This window comes from Cherax quadricarinatus, chromosome 17 (genome assembly GCF_038502225.1).
Source record: "Cherax quadricarinatus isolate ZL_2023a chromosome 17, ASM3850222v1, whole genome shotgun sequence".
NCBI classification, from domain to species: Eukaryota; Metazoa; Arthropoda; class Malacostraca; order Decapoda; family Parastacidae; genus Cherax; species Cherax quadricarinatus.
Genome location: NC_091308.1, coordinates 28,630,596 through 28,645,595, shown reverse-complemented (window position 1 = coordinate 28,645,595; position 15,000 = coordinate 28,630,596). Strand labels below are relative to the sequence as shown.

General features: G+C 40.8%; 1 protein-coding gene across 4 annotated transcripts in view; it reads left to right on the top strand.

The window, feature by feature from the left end:
* LOC128686324 (uncharacterized) overlaps positions 1–15,000 on the top strand; it is a 108,057-nt gene that overhangs the window by 78,128 nt on the left and 14,929 nt on the right. For all 4 annotated transcript variants that reach the window (XM_070085904.1, XM_070085901.1, XM_070085903.1 and 1 more), the window contains exons 2-3: positions 8,195–8,837; positions 9,056–9,209. In XM_070085904.1, the coding sequence (XP_069942005.1) occupies positions 8,231–8,837; positions 9,056–9,209 (761 nt within the window). In that variant the 5' untranslated portion in view covers positions 8,195–8,230. The remainder of the gene's footprint in view (positions 1–8,194; positions 8,838–9,055; positions 9,210–15,000) is intronic.

Here is a 15,000-nt window from a genome sequence, read left to right as displayed (position 1 = left end):
CACTGCTTCAGTTACAGTGCTTCAGTAACACTGCTTCAGTTACAGTGCTTCAGTAACACTGCTTCAGTTACAGTGCTTCAGTAACACTGCTTCAGTTACAGTGCTTCAGTAACACTGCTTCAGTTACAGTGCTTCAGTAACACTGCTTCAGTTACAGTGCTTCAGTAACACTGCTTCAGTTACAGTGCTTCAGTAACACTGCTTCAGTTACAGTGCTTCAGTAACACTGCTTCAGATACAGTGCTTCAGTAACACTGCTTCAGTTACAGTGCTTCAGCAACGCTGTTTCAGTTACAGTATCTCAGTAACACTGCTTCAATTGCAGTGCTTCAGTAACGCTGCTTCAGTTACCATGAATGTGTAGAGACGTTTTGCCGTCTTGTCAAGAGAGACATTATGAAATCTTAAGAATCGTCAATATCTTGTTACTCAAAAAAGCAACGAAATGCATATGACAGCTTTAAACTTGGTAAACGTCTTCTGTCACCAAGACTCTGCAGTGACTCCTGCTTGGTTGACCTGTTATTTGATGACGTTAAGCATATCCTGGGAAACATTATCTCAAATGATTTTGAAATATATTTGAAAGTTGAGTTGTAGCTGTATTCTTCAGAGTACCTGGTGAGTTGCAGCAGGCTAGCAGGCAGGTACCAGCATAAACCTGAAACCAGAGAGTACCTGGTAAGTTACAGCAGGCTAGCAGGCAGGTACCAGCATAAACCTGAAACCAGAGAGTACCTGGTAAGTTACAGCAGGCTAGCAGGCAGGTACCAGCATAAACCTGAAACCAGAGAGTACCTGGTAAGTTACAGCAGGCTAGCAGGCAGGTACCAGCATGAACCTGAAACCAGAGAGTACCTGGTAAGTTACAGCAGGCTAGCAGGCAGGTAGCTGCATGAACCTAAGACCAGAGAGTACCTGGTAAGTTACAGCAGGCTAGCAGGCAGGTACCAGCATAAACCTGAAACCAGAGAGTACCTGGTAAGTTACAGCAGGCTAGCAGGCAGGTAGCTGCATGAACCTAAGACCAGAGAAACATGCAATCCAGACATTTGCTGTTCCCTGACAAAATGATTTATGACCAATGAATACTACACGAAAAGTATCAAAGCTTGGGATTTCTCTTCGTATTATGTTAGATTTAAGCGAATCATATTTATCTATATATATAGGAAGCGTTTGCAATGTAACTGAAATTAAATACTTTCATTCTCGGTTTAACACGGTTCGCCAGATCATACAGCATATGCTGGCTCCTCTTTCTTGGGAATTTATATTGAAGCTCAAGAGGAATCTTAGATCTGCACAGAATATTTATGCAGTGTTTCAACACGTTAAGATCCACAACTACAGTGTTAACTGGGAAGCTTCTCACATGATGTTTTATACAATTCCTCCAGTTGGTTATTATTACATCACATCCCTGTATCAGGGTTACACAAGGGCAGTGGAACCCTGATGTTGGAATCACCCCCCTAGCCTGAAGTTGATTGTTCAAGCACATGGTAGTGAAAATGGTAGTGTTTAGGCACCAGTCAGACTTTGGCTGGTGCCTAAACACTACCATTCTCACTACCATACTCTGGAAACTTACCCTACTTCTCTTGTTGCTGCCTTTGTAACATTGCACATATCCTGATGACGCACTGAGAAGTATGAAAGTACTTGAGCTAAAGATTTCCACCCCACGTGGCTTGTCTTGCATATATATATATATATATATATATATATATATATATATATATATATATATATATATATATATATATATATATATATATATATATATATATGTCGTGCCGAATAGGCAGAACTTGCGATCTTGGCTTAAATAGCAACGCTCATCTTGCCATATAGGACAAGTGAAAATTTGTGTATGCAATAATTTCGCCAAAATCATTCTGAACCTAACGAAAAAAATATATTTGATTGTGTTTGTTTAGTACTAAATTATTGTAAACGTATGTAAAATATATTTAGTTGGGTTAGGCTAAAATAAATTGCTCATGTAATAATAAGGTTAGGTAAGTTTTCTAAGATTCTTTTCGTGCAAAATTAAAATTTTTTACATTAACATTAATGAAAAAAATATATCTTTATACGTATAACAGAAAATTTCAGAAAGGACTTAATTTTCAATGAGTTCTTGCTAATTGACCAGTTTTACATATTCGGCACGACATATATATATATATATATATATATATATATATATATATATATATATATATATATATATATATATATATATATATATATATAAAGAGGTATAGACAGATAGATAACTATATTTTTCCAAAGATGAAATGGTAGAAGTCTTTTGAAGGAGGTAAATCAGGTGAGAATCTTGTGTGCTGGAAGGGCAAATTCAGCGGAGCTGACAGCCACTATTGATTGTCTGACCTCGAGGTCAAAGATAACAGTGTGGATAGGATAGGTGGGTGATGAGGCAGGTACATCAAGAACCTTTACCGCACCACCACTAGGGAGATAAATGCCTCATTCACATCATAACTCAGAAGATGAATGTCTCATTCACGTCATGACATTTTATCAGTACTTCGGTAAGTCACCAACCTCCTACCTGGTGTCTAACTACTGATGGTTTCCTGGATCATCTGACGTCACGCAATGGAAATGAGAGAGAGCACCAATAGCAGTTCGCATGATGACTATAGAGCTGTGAGAGAGTCTCACAGCTCCCTTGACTGACCTCACAGGTGTTACTCTGTAGTGCAACACATACACTGGAGAAACAACACTGAAAATAACAGGAATTTACTAGTGGGTAGCTGATTGTGGATATTTAGCTGATTAGAAGTTAGCCAGAGTAGTGAACATTTAGTTGACTGGAAGTTAGCTTTGCTAGTGAGCATATACCTGGCTGGGAGTTAGCTTGACTAGTGAGCATATACCTGGCTGGGAGTTAGCTTTACTAGTGAGCATATACCTGGCTGGAAGTTAGCTTGACTAGTGAGCATATACCTGGCTGGGAGTTAGCTTGACTAGTGAGCATATACCTGGCTGGGAGTTAGCTTGACTAGTGAACATATACCTGGCTGGGAGTTAGCTTGACTAGTGGCCATATACCTGGCTGGGAGTTAGCTTGACTAGTGAGCATATACCTGGCTGGGAGTTAGCTTGACTAGTGAGCATATACCTGGCTGGGAGTTAGCTTGACTAGTGAGCATATACCTGGCTGGAAGTTACCTGTAGTACCATAATCGTACTTACAACGCTTATACTCATAGCATACAGTAATTCTCACACTAAACATCAGCCATTAAAGATAGAAGATGCGCAGATGAGACATATACAAGATATTTCATGGACAAAAAAAAGACATTTTAAACTAAAATTGGCAAATTGACACTGACTCCCGCCAATAACAATACCAACTTTCTTCTGAGTAAGATATACCAGTGGTTGAATGACTGAAGACTGTCAGAAGAGTCTCAGGTTCATTATCTGGAATGGTCTGTATAACACTGACCAGCGACCACCTGCACACCTCAATAGTTGAATGAACCTGTAGTTACATAGACGAGCACTGAAACTCGAAGCAGGTTGAATAAAGCTTCCTCAGGTTATAAAGGAAAACCTTGGAAGAAGAAACTAATATAAGATACTCCCTTGGAGGATATCTGATAAGTTTTGTATAACAATATATTTAATAAAACTTTTACCAGCAATGTTAATGTCATAAGTGTCTGCTTCCCTGTGGAGGTTCCTGGTGATGTGCCACAGATGCTGTCTACATTGCACGTGTCACATTGTTGCACACACCTGCAAGATCACAACTGGAATAGCTAATATTCTATCATAGCTAGAATATCATTAATCAAATATTATAATAAATTGCAATATATTGTAGTATTATAAAATATTATAATTATAATATATTATTAGTGTATGTTGCATCAAAGTGTCAAGGGAGTGACTGAGTACATACGTGCGTGATGCCTAGTGTGAGTTATACCTCCTTACTCCACTCACCCGACTTAAACGGGATGGGTCCTACACAGATGACAGCAAGGAAATGAGTGAGCTACTCAAGTTCCAATATGGCTCGGTTTTAGTGAGCCACTAGCCAGAGTGAGAGTCGAAGACCTAAATTATTTTTTTTATGAGAGAGAGACAGAATTTGGTAGACACACACCTATCTGATATTATCCTAACGCCAAATTACTTCGAAAACGCGATGACATGCCCATGCACTTTGCCCCAGGCCCTGACTCATGGAACTCTGTGTTCATCAAGAACTGCAAGAAGCCCCTATCACATGTTTTTAACATCCTGTAGAGAGGGAGCATGGACACTGGGGTCGTGCCCTAGTTACTAAAAACAACAGACATAGCCTCACTCCATAAAGGGGGCAGTAGCAATAGCAAAGTCCCACATCATAAAAATCTTTAAAAGGGTTCTAAGAAGCAAGATCATCACCCATCCAAATACCTATCATTTACACAACCCAGGGCAGCATGGGTTCAGAGCAGGTCGCTCTTGTCTGTCCCAATTACTGGACCACTATGACAAGGTCCTGAATGCTCTAGAAGACAAACAGAATGCAGATGTAATATACACAGACTCTGCAAAAGCCTTTGACAAATGTAACCATGGTGTAATAGCGCACAAAATGCGTGATAAAGGAATAACAGGAAAAGTCGGTAGATGGATCTATAATTTCCTAACAAATAGAACACAAAGAGTAGTAGTCAACAGAGTAAAGTCTGAGGCGGCTATGGTGAAAAGCTCTGTTCCACAAGGCACAGTACTCGCTCCCATCTTGTTCCTCATCCTCAGGGATATAAGCCACAGCGCCGTGTCTTCCTTTGCAGATGACACCCCAATATGCATGACAGTGCCCTCCATTGCAGACACTCCAAGACTCCAGGCGGACATCAACTAAATATTTAAATGGGCTGCAGAAAACAATATGAAGTTCAATGATGAGAAATTTCAATTACTTCGATATGGAAAACGTGAACAAATTAAAACTTCATCGGAGTATAAAAGAAATTACAACCACACAATAGAGCGAAAATTAATGTCAAAGACCTGGGGGTGATTATGTCAGAGGATCTCACCTTCAAGGACCAAAACACTGTATCAGTCGCATTTGCTAGAAAAATGACAGGATAGATAATGAGAATCTTCAAAACCAGGGATGCCAAGCCCATGATGACAATCTTCAGGTCGCTTGTTCTATCTAGGCTGGAATATTGCTCTGGTGGCCTGGTGGTTAACGCTCTCGCTTCACACGGTGAGGGCCTGGGTTTGATTCCCAGCCAGAGTAGAAACATTGGACGTGTTTCTTTCCACCTGTTGTCTATGTTCCCCATCAGTAAAATGGGTACCTGGGTGTTAGTCGACTGGTGTGGGTCGCATCCTGGGACACTGACCTAATTTGCCCGAAATGCTCAGCATAATAAGGGACTTTCTATATAGTAGTATGTCATTGTTGTCAGCTAGGTCTGTATACCTTGTACATGTACTTGTAGTAAATAAAGATATTATTATTATTATATTATTATTATTATTATTATTATTATTATTATTATTATTATTATTATTGCTAAAAACACCTTTCAAGGCAGGTGAAATTGCTGACCTAGAAAATGTACAGAGAACCTTCACGGCGCACATAACTGCGATAAACCACCTCAATTACAGGCGGGAGAGATACATGATTATATACACCTGGAAAATCCGAATTTGCACACGAAAATCACTCACTACGAAAGCAAAAGACTTGGCAGACGATGCAACATCTCCCTAATGAAACGAATGGGTGCCACTAGCACGATAAGAGACAACACAATAAATGTCAGGGACCCAAGACTATTCAACTGCCTTCCAGCATACATAAGAGGGATTACCATTAGACTCCTGACTGTCTTCAAGCAGGCACTGGACAGGCACCTAAAGTCAGTACCTGACCAGCCGGGCTGTGGCTCGTACGTTGGATTACGTGCGGCCAGCAGTAACAGCCTGGTTGATCAGGCCCTGATCCACCATGAAGCCTGGTTACAGGCCGGGCCGCGGGGGCGTTGACCCCCGGAACTCTGTACCTGGAGTTTACCTGGAGAGAGTTTCGGGGGTCAACGCCCCTGCGGCCCGGTCTGTGACCAGGCCTCCTGGTGGATCAGCGCCTGATCAACCAGGCTGTTGCTGCTGGCTGCACGCAAACCAACGTACGAGCCACAGCCCGGCTGATCAGGAACTGACTTTAGGTGCTTGTCCAGTGCCAGCTTGAAGACTGCCAGGGGTCTGTTGGTAATCCCCCTTATGTGTGCTGGGAGGCAGTTGAACAGTCTCGGGCCCCTGACACTTATTGTATGGTCTCTTAACGTGCTAGTGACACCCCTGCTTTTCATTGGGGGGATGGTGCATCGTCTGCTAAGTCTTTTGCTTTCGTAGTGAGTGATTTTCGTGTGCAAGTTCGGTACTAGTCCCTCTAGGATTTTCCAGGTGTATATAATCATGTATCTCTCCCTCCTGCATTCCAGGGAATACAGGTTTAGGAACCTCAAGCGCTCCCAGTAATTGAGGTGTTTTATCTCCGTTATGCGCGCCGTGAAAGTTCTCTGTACATTTTCTAGGTCGGCAATTTCACCTGCCTTGAAAGGTGCTGTTAGAGTGCAGCAATATTCCAGCCTAGATAGAACAAGTGACCTGAAGAGTGTCATCATGGGCTTGGCCTCCCTAGTTTTGAAGGTTCTCATTATCCATCCTGTCATTTTTCTAGCAGATGCGATTGATACAATGTTATGGTCCTTGAAGGTGAGATTCTCCGACATAATCACTCCCAGGTCTTTGACGTTGGTGTTTCGCTCTATTTTGTGGCCAGAATTTGTTTTGTACTCTGATGAAGATTTAATTTCCTCATGTTTACCATATCTGAGTAATTGAAATTTCTCATCGTTGAACTTCATATTGTTTTCTGCAGCCCACTGAAAGATTTGGTTGATGTCCGCCTGGAGCCTTGCAGTGTCTGCAATGGAAGACACTGTCATGCAGATTCGGGTGTCATCTGCAAAGGAAGACACGGTGCTGTGGCTGACATCCTTGTCTATGTCGGATATGAGGATGAGGAACAAGATGGGAGCGAGTACTGTGCCTTGTGGAACAGAGCTTTTCACCGTAGCTGCCTCGGACTTTACTCTGTCGACGACTACTCTCTGTGTTCTGTTAGTGAGAAAATTATAGATCCATCGACCGACTTTTCCTGTTATTCCTTTAGCACGCATTTTGTGCGCTATTACGCCATGGTCACACTTGTCGAAGGCTTTTGCAAAGTCTGTATATATTACATCTGCATTCTTTTTGTCTTCTAGTGCATTTAGGACCTTGTCGTAGTGATCCAATAGTTGAGACAGACAGGAGCGACCTGTTCTAAACCCATGTTGCCCTGGGTTGTGTAACTGATGGGTTTCTAGATGGGTGGTGATCTTGCTTCTTATGACCCTTTCAAAGATTTTCATGATATGGGATGTTAGTGCTATTGGTCTGTAGTTCTTTGCTGTTGCTTTACTGCCCCCTTTGTGGAGTGGGGCTATGTCTGTTGTTTTTAGTAACTGAGGGACGACCCCCGTGTCCATGCTCCCTCTCCATAGGATGGAAAAGGCTCGTGATAGGGGCTTCTTGCAGTTCTTGATGAACACGGAGTTCCATGAGTCTGGCCCTGGGGCAGAGTGCATGGGCATGTCATTTACCGCCTGTTCGAAGTCATTTGGCGCCAGGATAACATCGGATAGGCTTGTGTTAATCAAATTTTGTGGTTCTCTCATAAAAAATTCATTTTGATCTTCGACTCTCAGTCTGGTTAGCGGCTTGCTAAAAACTGAGTCATATTGGGACTTGAGTAGCTCACTCATTTCCTTGCTGTCATCTGTGTAGGACCCATCTTGTTTAAGTAGGGGCCCAATACTGGACGTTGTTCTCGATTTTGATTTGGCATAGGAGAAGAAATACTTTGGGTTTCTTTCGATTTCATTTATGGCTTTTAGTTCTTCCCGCGATTCCTGACTCCTAAAGGATTCTTTTAGCTTAAGTTCGATGCTTGCTATTTCTCTGACCAGTGTCTCCCTACACATTTCAGATATACTCTAGGTATACTTCTGTAACTAGTACGTATGTCACTAACATGACACCTGCATTGAAATTATAACAATAAATATTACCTTATTTTCAGATAAAGCTGTGAGCATGGAGTGGGCGTGATGCCACAATGGTCAAGTGTGAGGGTGATGCCACAATGGTCAAGTGTGAGGGTGATGCCACAATGGTCAAGTGTGAGGGTGATGCCACACTAATTGAGGGTGAGGGTGATGGTACAGTGGTCAAGTATAAGAGTAATGGTACATTGGTGGAGTATGGGAGTGATGGTACAATGGTGGAGTGTGAGCGGCGGGGGTCAGTGACGAGGCTGCTGCAGGAGTGTGTGGAGTTGTACACACCGCCCACCCCACTCCACCACCCACCTCCACACCCTGACTGTTGGGACGAGGCACGAAGACCACTCAGGCAAGACAAGGACAAACACCTGGCTAGTACGAGGCTCGCCAAAAAACCTGCTCCTCAAACACAAACCAAAACAGAGCGTAAAAATGTAGCCGAAATCCCTGTGGGCAAGGAGAAAACGCATCCACCTATAACTCGAGTGTCGAATACCAGTAATGCTAAGAAGACTACTGGAGATCCTGTCAAGAAAAACACCTCCAAGGTTACTGTAGGTCCAGGAAGACCTGCCGCTAAAAAGAAGACCTCAAGTGAGAAGAGTGGAAGCAAGAGTGTGGCTAGCACTGACCAAGACACACCGCTTAAACCACGTCCCAGTGAGTACTATCTAATGGCTCATCGTAAACACATTTTGCTTAAGATGTATGTCACTGTGTTCGGTAGCCCCTGTCACCAATGTACATACACTGAATTTACTATAAGCTCTGTTTTCGGCATTAATGTTGATACTATTAATCAGGCAAACTACAGCCTCAACAATACAAATGGAGTGAACAGGTACTGACCCTGAGAAGGTAACATTGTGTTGTTACAGTGGCGATGGGCGGGTGTTCTGGAGCATATCACCGGGCGGTGCAGGAGGTACGAAGGGTACCTCCTGAAGACAGTGTAGTACAGTTGGGTCACCCAGGTGATGACCACCTCATACTCTACCAGACACCTGCCAATCATCACGCCATTAATACCAGGTACAGTCATAGTAAACAGGCGTAACCATGCTGGTGACCTTCCAGAATTGTGTACGAGAATAATTGCCTTGTTGATATTGTACTCTACCTTTTGTATATTTATTATATTATACTATACTATATTGTATTATATTATATTATATTATATTATATTATATTATATTATATTATATTATATTATATTATATTTTACAACTTCTGCTTCCTACCAAGGCAGAGTGACTCCAAGGAACATACATTTACCGTCACTCGGATCTCTGTTTCCAGACACAGACATAATCTGACGATAACTCACTGAGCTGCATCAGTCCTTCATAACAGAGATATTATGCTTGTCACCCCCAAAACTCACGCTCGTCTAACCAGTTTCTTTGATCCTTTCACACACACAGATGAGTCTCAGGGATGTTAGGAAGTATTTCTTCAGTCATAGAGCTGTCAGGAAGTCGAATAGTCTGGAGAGTGATGTAGTGGAGGCAGGATTCATAAATAGCTTTAAGAAAAGGTATGATAAGTACTCAGTGGTCAGTCGTCACGTGAGGTCACAGACCCTGAGCTGCTTTGGGGATTAGTGTGGACGGTTACAAAGCATGGCTTGCTTCTGCAGTGTTTTAAAAATTGAGGTTGGAGAGTTGAAGGAGGAGGTCTTGCTTCTCCAGGAGGAGATTAGGAGGCTGAAGGTCCACCTCAATGGGTCTGGGAGAGAGTGTGAGGTGGCTGGAGTTGTGGGGAATGAGGCTTCTAGCAGCGAGGTGCAGTCTGTCTCTCGCTGTGGGGAGGCTGTAGTTGGGGAGGCAGCAACGGCTACCAGCAGTGAGGAGCAGCCCAGCACCTGCTACAAGTGGCGAGTAGTTCACAGTAATGGAAGGCGCATCAGAGTAAGGAAAGTTAAGAGTGAAGATCTGAAGGTAGGAAATCGCTTCTCTGTTCTTCAGGATGAATGTACTTCAGTGGCCAGTGAAGGTAAGGGTACTACTGCCCCTGCTAATGGAGGTAAGCGCATTCTTGTGGTTGGTGACTCTCAGGTAAGATACATTGACCGTGCTTTTTGTAATAGGAATAAGAAGATGAGAGATAGAGTGTGCTTCCCTGGAGCTGGTGTTGGGGACATTGTCAACAGGCTGGATAATATCATGTCAGGTAATGGGAGCAAGCCCATTATCTGTCTCAGTGCTGGTGGAAATGATATTGGGAAGGGTAGGAGAGAAGAGCTGCTAGATAAGTACAGGTCAGCTATAGATTTCATTAAGTCTAAGGGAGGGATCCCAATCATATGTAGCATCTTGCCTAGAAGGGGAGTAGGAAATGAATGGTTGTCTAGGGCAATTGGTGTAAATTGCTGGCTAGACAGATACTGCAAGGAACTTGCAATCCCATTCATTGACAACTGGAACAACTTTTATGGCAAACATGATATGTATGCAAGGGATGGGGTACATCTCTCTGGGGCTGGGGTGGTAGCACTTGCAGACTCGATTGAGAAGGCCATTGGTGAAATGCCTATGATTTTAAACTGATGGAAGATAGAGGTATGGGTGTGTGTGGGAAACAAGCAGGTTGCAACACTTGGGTTGGAAACAGTAAATGTATAAAAGGCATTCAGCATGAAGTTATAAATAAAGACAATAGATCAGGTCAGCAAACAAAGTGGGACAGCAGAGGGCAGCAAGGGACTAGCTCCCTTAAGGTTTACTATACTAATAGCAGGAGTGTAAGAAATAAGATAGATGAGCTAAGATTAATTGCAAGTGCAGGAAACATAGATATTATTGCTATAACAGAGACCTGGCTCAATCTGAAAGATAGAGAGATGCCCTCTGAATGTCACATACAAGGCTATAAATTATTCCACACTGACAGGGTCAACAGGAAAGGTGGTGGAGTAGCGATGTATGTCAGAGACAATTTAAATTGTTGTGTTAGACAAGATATTAAATTAGAAGCGTCAGCCACTGAATCTGTTTGGTTACAGCTTCTCGAGGGCCGAGAAAAACTAATTTTGGGTGTGATTTACAGGGCCCCAAATCTTGATAGGGAGTGCAGTAAACTTCTATGGGACGAAATTCGTAAGGCATCTACATACGAAAATGTTGTGCTAATGGGAGATTTCAACTATAGACAGATTGACTGGAGCAATTTGACAGGAAATTTAGAGTCAGGTGACTTTCTTGATACGATCCAGGATTGTTTTTTAAAACAGTTTGTGACAGAGCCAACTAGGGGAAATAACCTCCTTGACTTGGTTCTTGCCAGTAGGGAAACACTAATTAATAATCTTGAGGTTAATGATGAGCTTGGGGAAAGTGATCACAAATCACTCAGTTTTAATATATCATGGAATTCCCCTAATAATGGCAATCAAGTCTCCGTCCCTGACTTTCGCTTGGCTGATTTCATAGGACTGAAAAATTACTTAGGTGGGCTGAACTGGAATGACCTGACTAAGGGTCAGGTAGGTGGTGATGGTTGCCGATATGATGCTTTCCAGGGCATAGTTCTAGCTGCTCAGTCAAATTATGTTCCAAATAGGGAAATCAGATCAAACAAAAATGATCCTAAATGGATGAACAATAGATTAAAATATCTGATTGGTCAAAAGAGAGGCATATATAGGCAAATCAAAAGAGGAGAGGGGCAATTGAGAAATCGATATATTCAGTTAAAGAGAGAAATAAAAAAGGGAATTAGAAAAGCAAAAAGAGATTATGAGGTTAAAGTTGCAAGAGAATCGAAGACTAACCCAAAAGGATTCTTTCAGGTATACAGAAGTAAGATCAGGGACAAGATAGGCCCACTCAAAAGTTCCTCGGGTCAGCTCACTGACAGTGATAAGGAAATGTGTAGAATTTTTAACACATACTTCCTCTCAGTTTTTACACAGGAGGATACCAGCGATATTCCAGTAATGATAAATTATGTAGAACAGGACGATAATAAACTGTGCACTATTAGGGTCACAAGTGACATGGTCCTTAGGCAAATAGATAAATTAAAACCTAACAAATCCCCAGGCCCTGATGAACTGTATGCAAGGGTTCTAAAGGAATGTAAAGAGGTGCTTAGCACACCTTTGGCTAATCTTTTCAACATATCACTACAAACTGGCATGGTGCCAGATAAGTGGAAAATGGCAAATGTGATACCTATTTTCAAAACAGGTGACAGGTCCTTAGCTTCGAACTATAGACCAATAAGCCTAACCTCCATAGTGGGAAAATTTATGGAATCAATAATTGCCGAGGCAGTTCGTAGCCACCTTGAAAAGCATAAATTAATCAACGAATCTCAGCATGGTTTTACAAAGGGGCGTTCCTGCCTTACGAATTTATTAACTTTTTTCACTAAGGTATTTGAGGAGGTAGATCATGGTAATGAATATGATATTGTGTATATGGACTTCAGTAAGGCTTTTGACAGGGTCCCACATCAGAGACTATTGAGGAAAATTAAAGCACATGGAATAGGAGGAGAAATTTTTTCCTGGATAGAGGCATGGTTGACAAATAGGCAGCAGAGAGTTTGCATAAATGGGGAGAAATCAGAGTGGGGAAGTGTCACGAGCGGTGTTCCACAGGGGTCAGTGTTGGGCCCCCTGCTGTTCACAATCTACATAAACGACATAGATGAGGGCATAAAGAGCGACATCGGCAAGTTTGCCGATGACACCAAAATAGGCCGTCGAATTCATTCTGACGAGGACATTCGAGCACTCCAGGAAGATTTGAATAGACTGATGCAGTGGTCGGAGAAGTGGCAGATGCAGTTTAATATAGACAAATGCAAAGTTCTAAATGTTGGACAGGACAATAACCATGCCACATATAAACTAAATAATGTAGATCTTAATATTACGGATTGCGAAAAAGATTTAGGAGTTCTGGTTAGCAGTGATCTGAAACCAAGACAACAGTGCATAAGTGTTCGCAATAAAGCTAATAGAATCCTTGGCTTCATATCAAGAAGCATAAATAATAGGAGTCCTCAGGTTGTTCTTCAACTCTATACATCCTTGGTTAGGCCTCATTTAGATTATGCTGCACAGTTTTGGTCACCTTATTACAGAATGGATATAAATTCTCTGGAAAATGTACAAAGGAGGATGACAAAGTTGATCCCATGTATCAGAAACCTTCCCTATGAGGATAGACTAAGGGCCCTGAATCTGCACTCTCTAGAAAGACGTAGAATTAGGGGGGATATGATTGAGGTGTATAAATGGAAGACAGGAATAAATAAAGGGGATGTAAATAGTGTGCTGAAAATATCTAGCCTAGACAGGACTCGCAGCAATGGTTTTAAGTTGGAAAAATTCAGATTCAGGAAGGATATAGGAAAGTACTGGTTTGGTAATAGAGTTGTGGATGAGTGGAACAAACTCCCAAGTACAGTTATAGAGGCCAGAACGTTGTGTAGCTTTAAAAATAGGTTGGATAAATACATGAGTGGATGTGGGTGGGTGTGAGTTAGACCTGATAGCTTGTGCTACCAGGTCGGTTGCCGTGTTCCTCCCTTAAGTCAATGTGACCTGACCTGACTAGGTTGGGTGCTTTGGCTTAAGCCGGTAGGAGACTTGGACCTGCCTCGCATGGGCCAGTAGGCCTTCTGCAGTGTTCCTTCGTTCTTATGTTCTTATGTTCTTATGTTCTTATAAAGCTCATGGAGCAGGGAGAGAGTGGACTTATTAACGACCAGTGAAGAGGCGGGGCCAGGAGCTATAACTCGACCCCTGTAATCACAACTGAGTACAATTAGGTGAAAACACACACACACACATACATACATACATATATATATACATATATATATATATATATATATATATATATATATATATATATATATATATATATATGTCGTGCCGAATATGTAAAACTGGTCAGTTAGCAAGAACTCATTTAAAATTAAGTCCTTTCTAAAATTTTCTCTTATACGTTTAAAGATATATTTTTTTCATTAATGTTAATGTAAAAAATTATAATTTTGCACTAAAAGAATCTTAGAAAACTTACCTAACCTTATTATAACAAGAACAATTTATTTTAGCCTAACCCAACTAAATATATTTTAGATTTGTTTACAATAATTTAATACTAAACAAACACAGTGAAATATATTTTTTTCGTTAGGGTCAGAATGATTTTGGCGAAATTATTGCATACACAAATTTTCACTTGTCCTATATGGCAAGATGAGCGTTGCTTTTTAAGCCAAGATCGCAAGTTCTGCCTATTCGGCACGACATATATATATATATATATATATATATATATATATGTCGTGCCGAATATGTAAAACTGGTCAATTAGCAAGAACTCATTTAAAATTAAGTCCTTTCTAAAATTTTCTCTTATACGTTTAAAGATATATTTTTTTCATTAATGTTAATGTAAAAATTTTTAATTTTGCACCAAAAGAATCTTAGAAAACTTACCTAACCTTATTATAACAAGATCAATTTATTTTAGCCTAACCCAACTAAATATATTTTAGATTTGTTTACAATAATTTAATACTAAACAAACACAGTGAAATATATTTTTTTCGTTAGGTTCAGAGTGATTTTGGCGAAATTATTGCATACACAAATTTTCACTTGTCCAATATGGCAAGATGAACGTTGCTATTTAAGCCAAGATCGCAAATTCTGCCTATTCGGCACGACATATATATAAATATATATATATATATAAATATATATATATAAATATATATATATAAATATATATATATATATATATATATATATATATATATATATATATATATATATATATATATATATATATATATA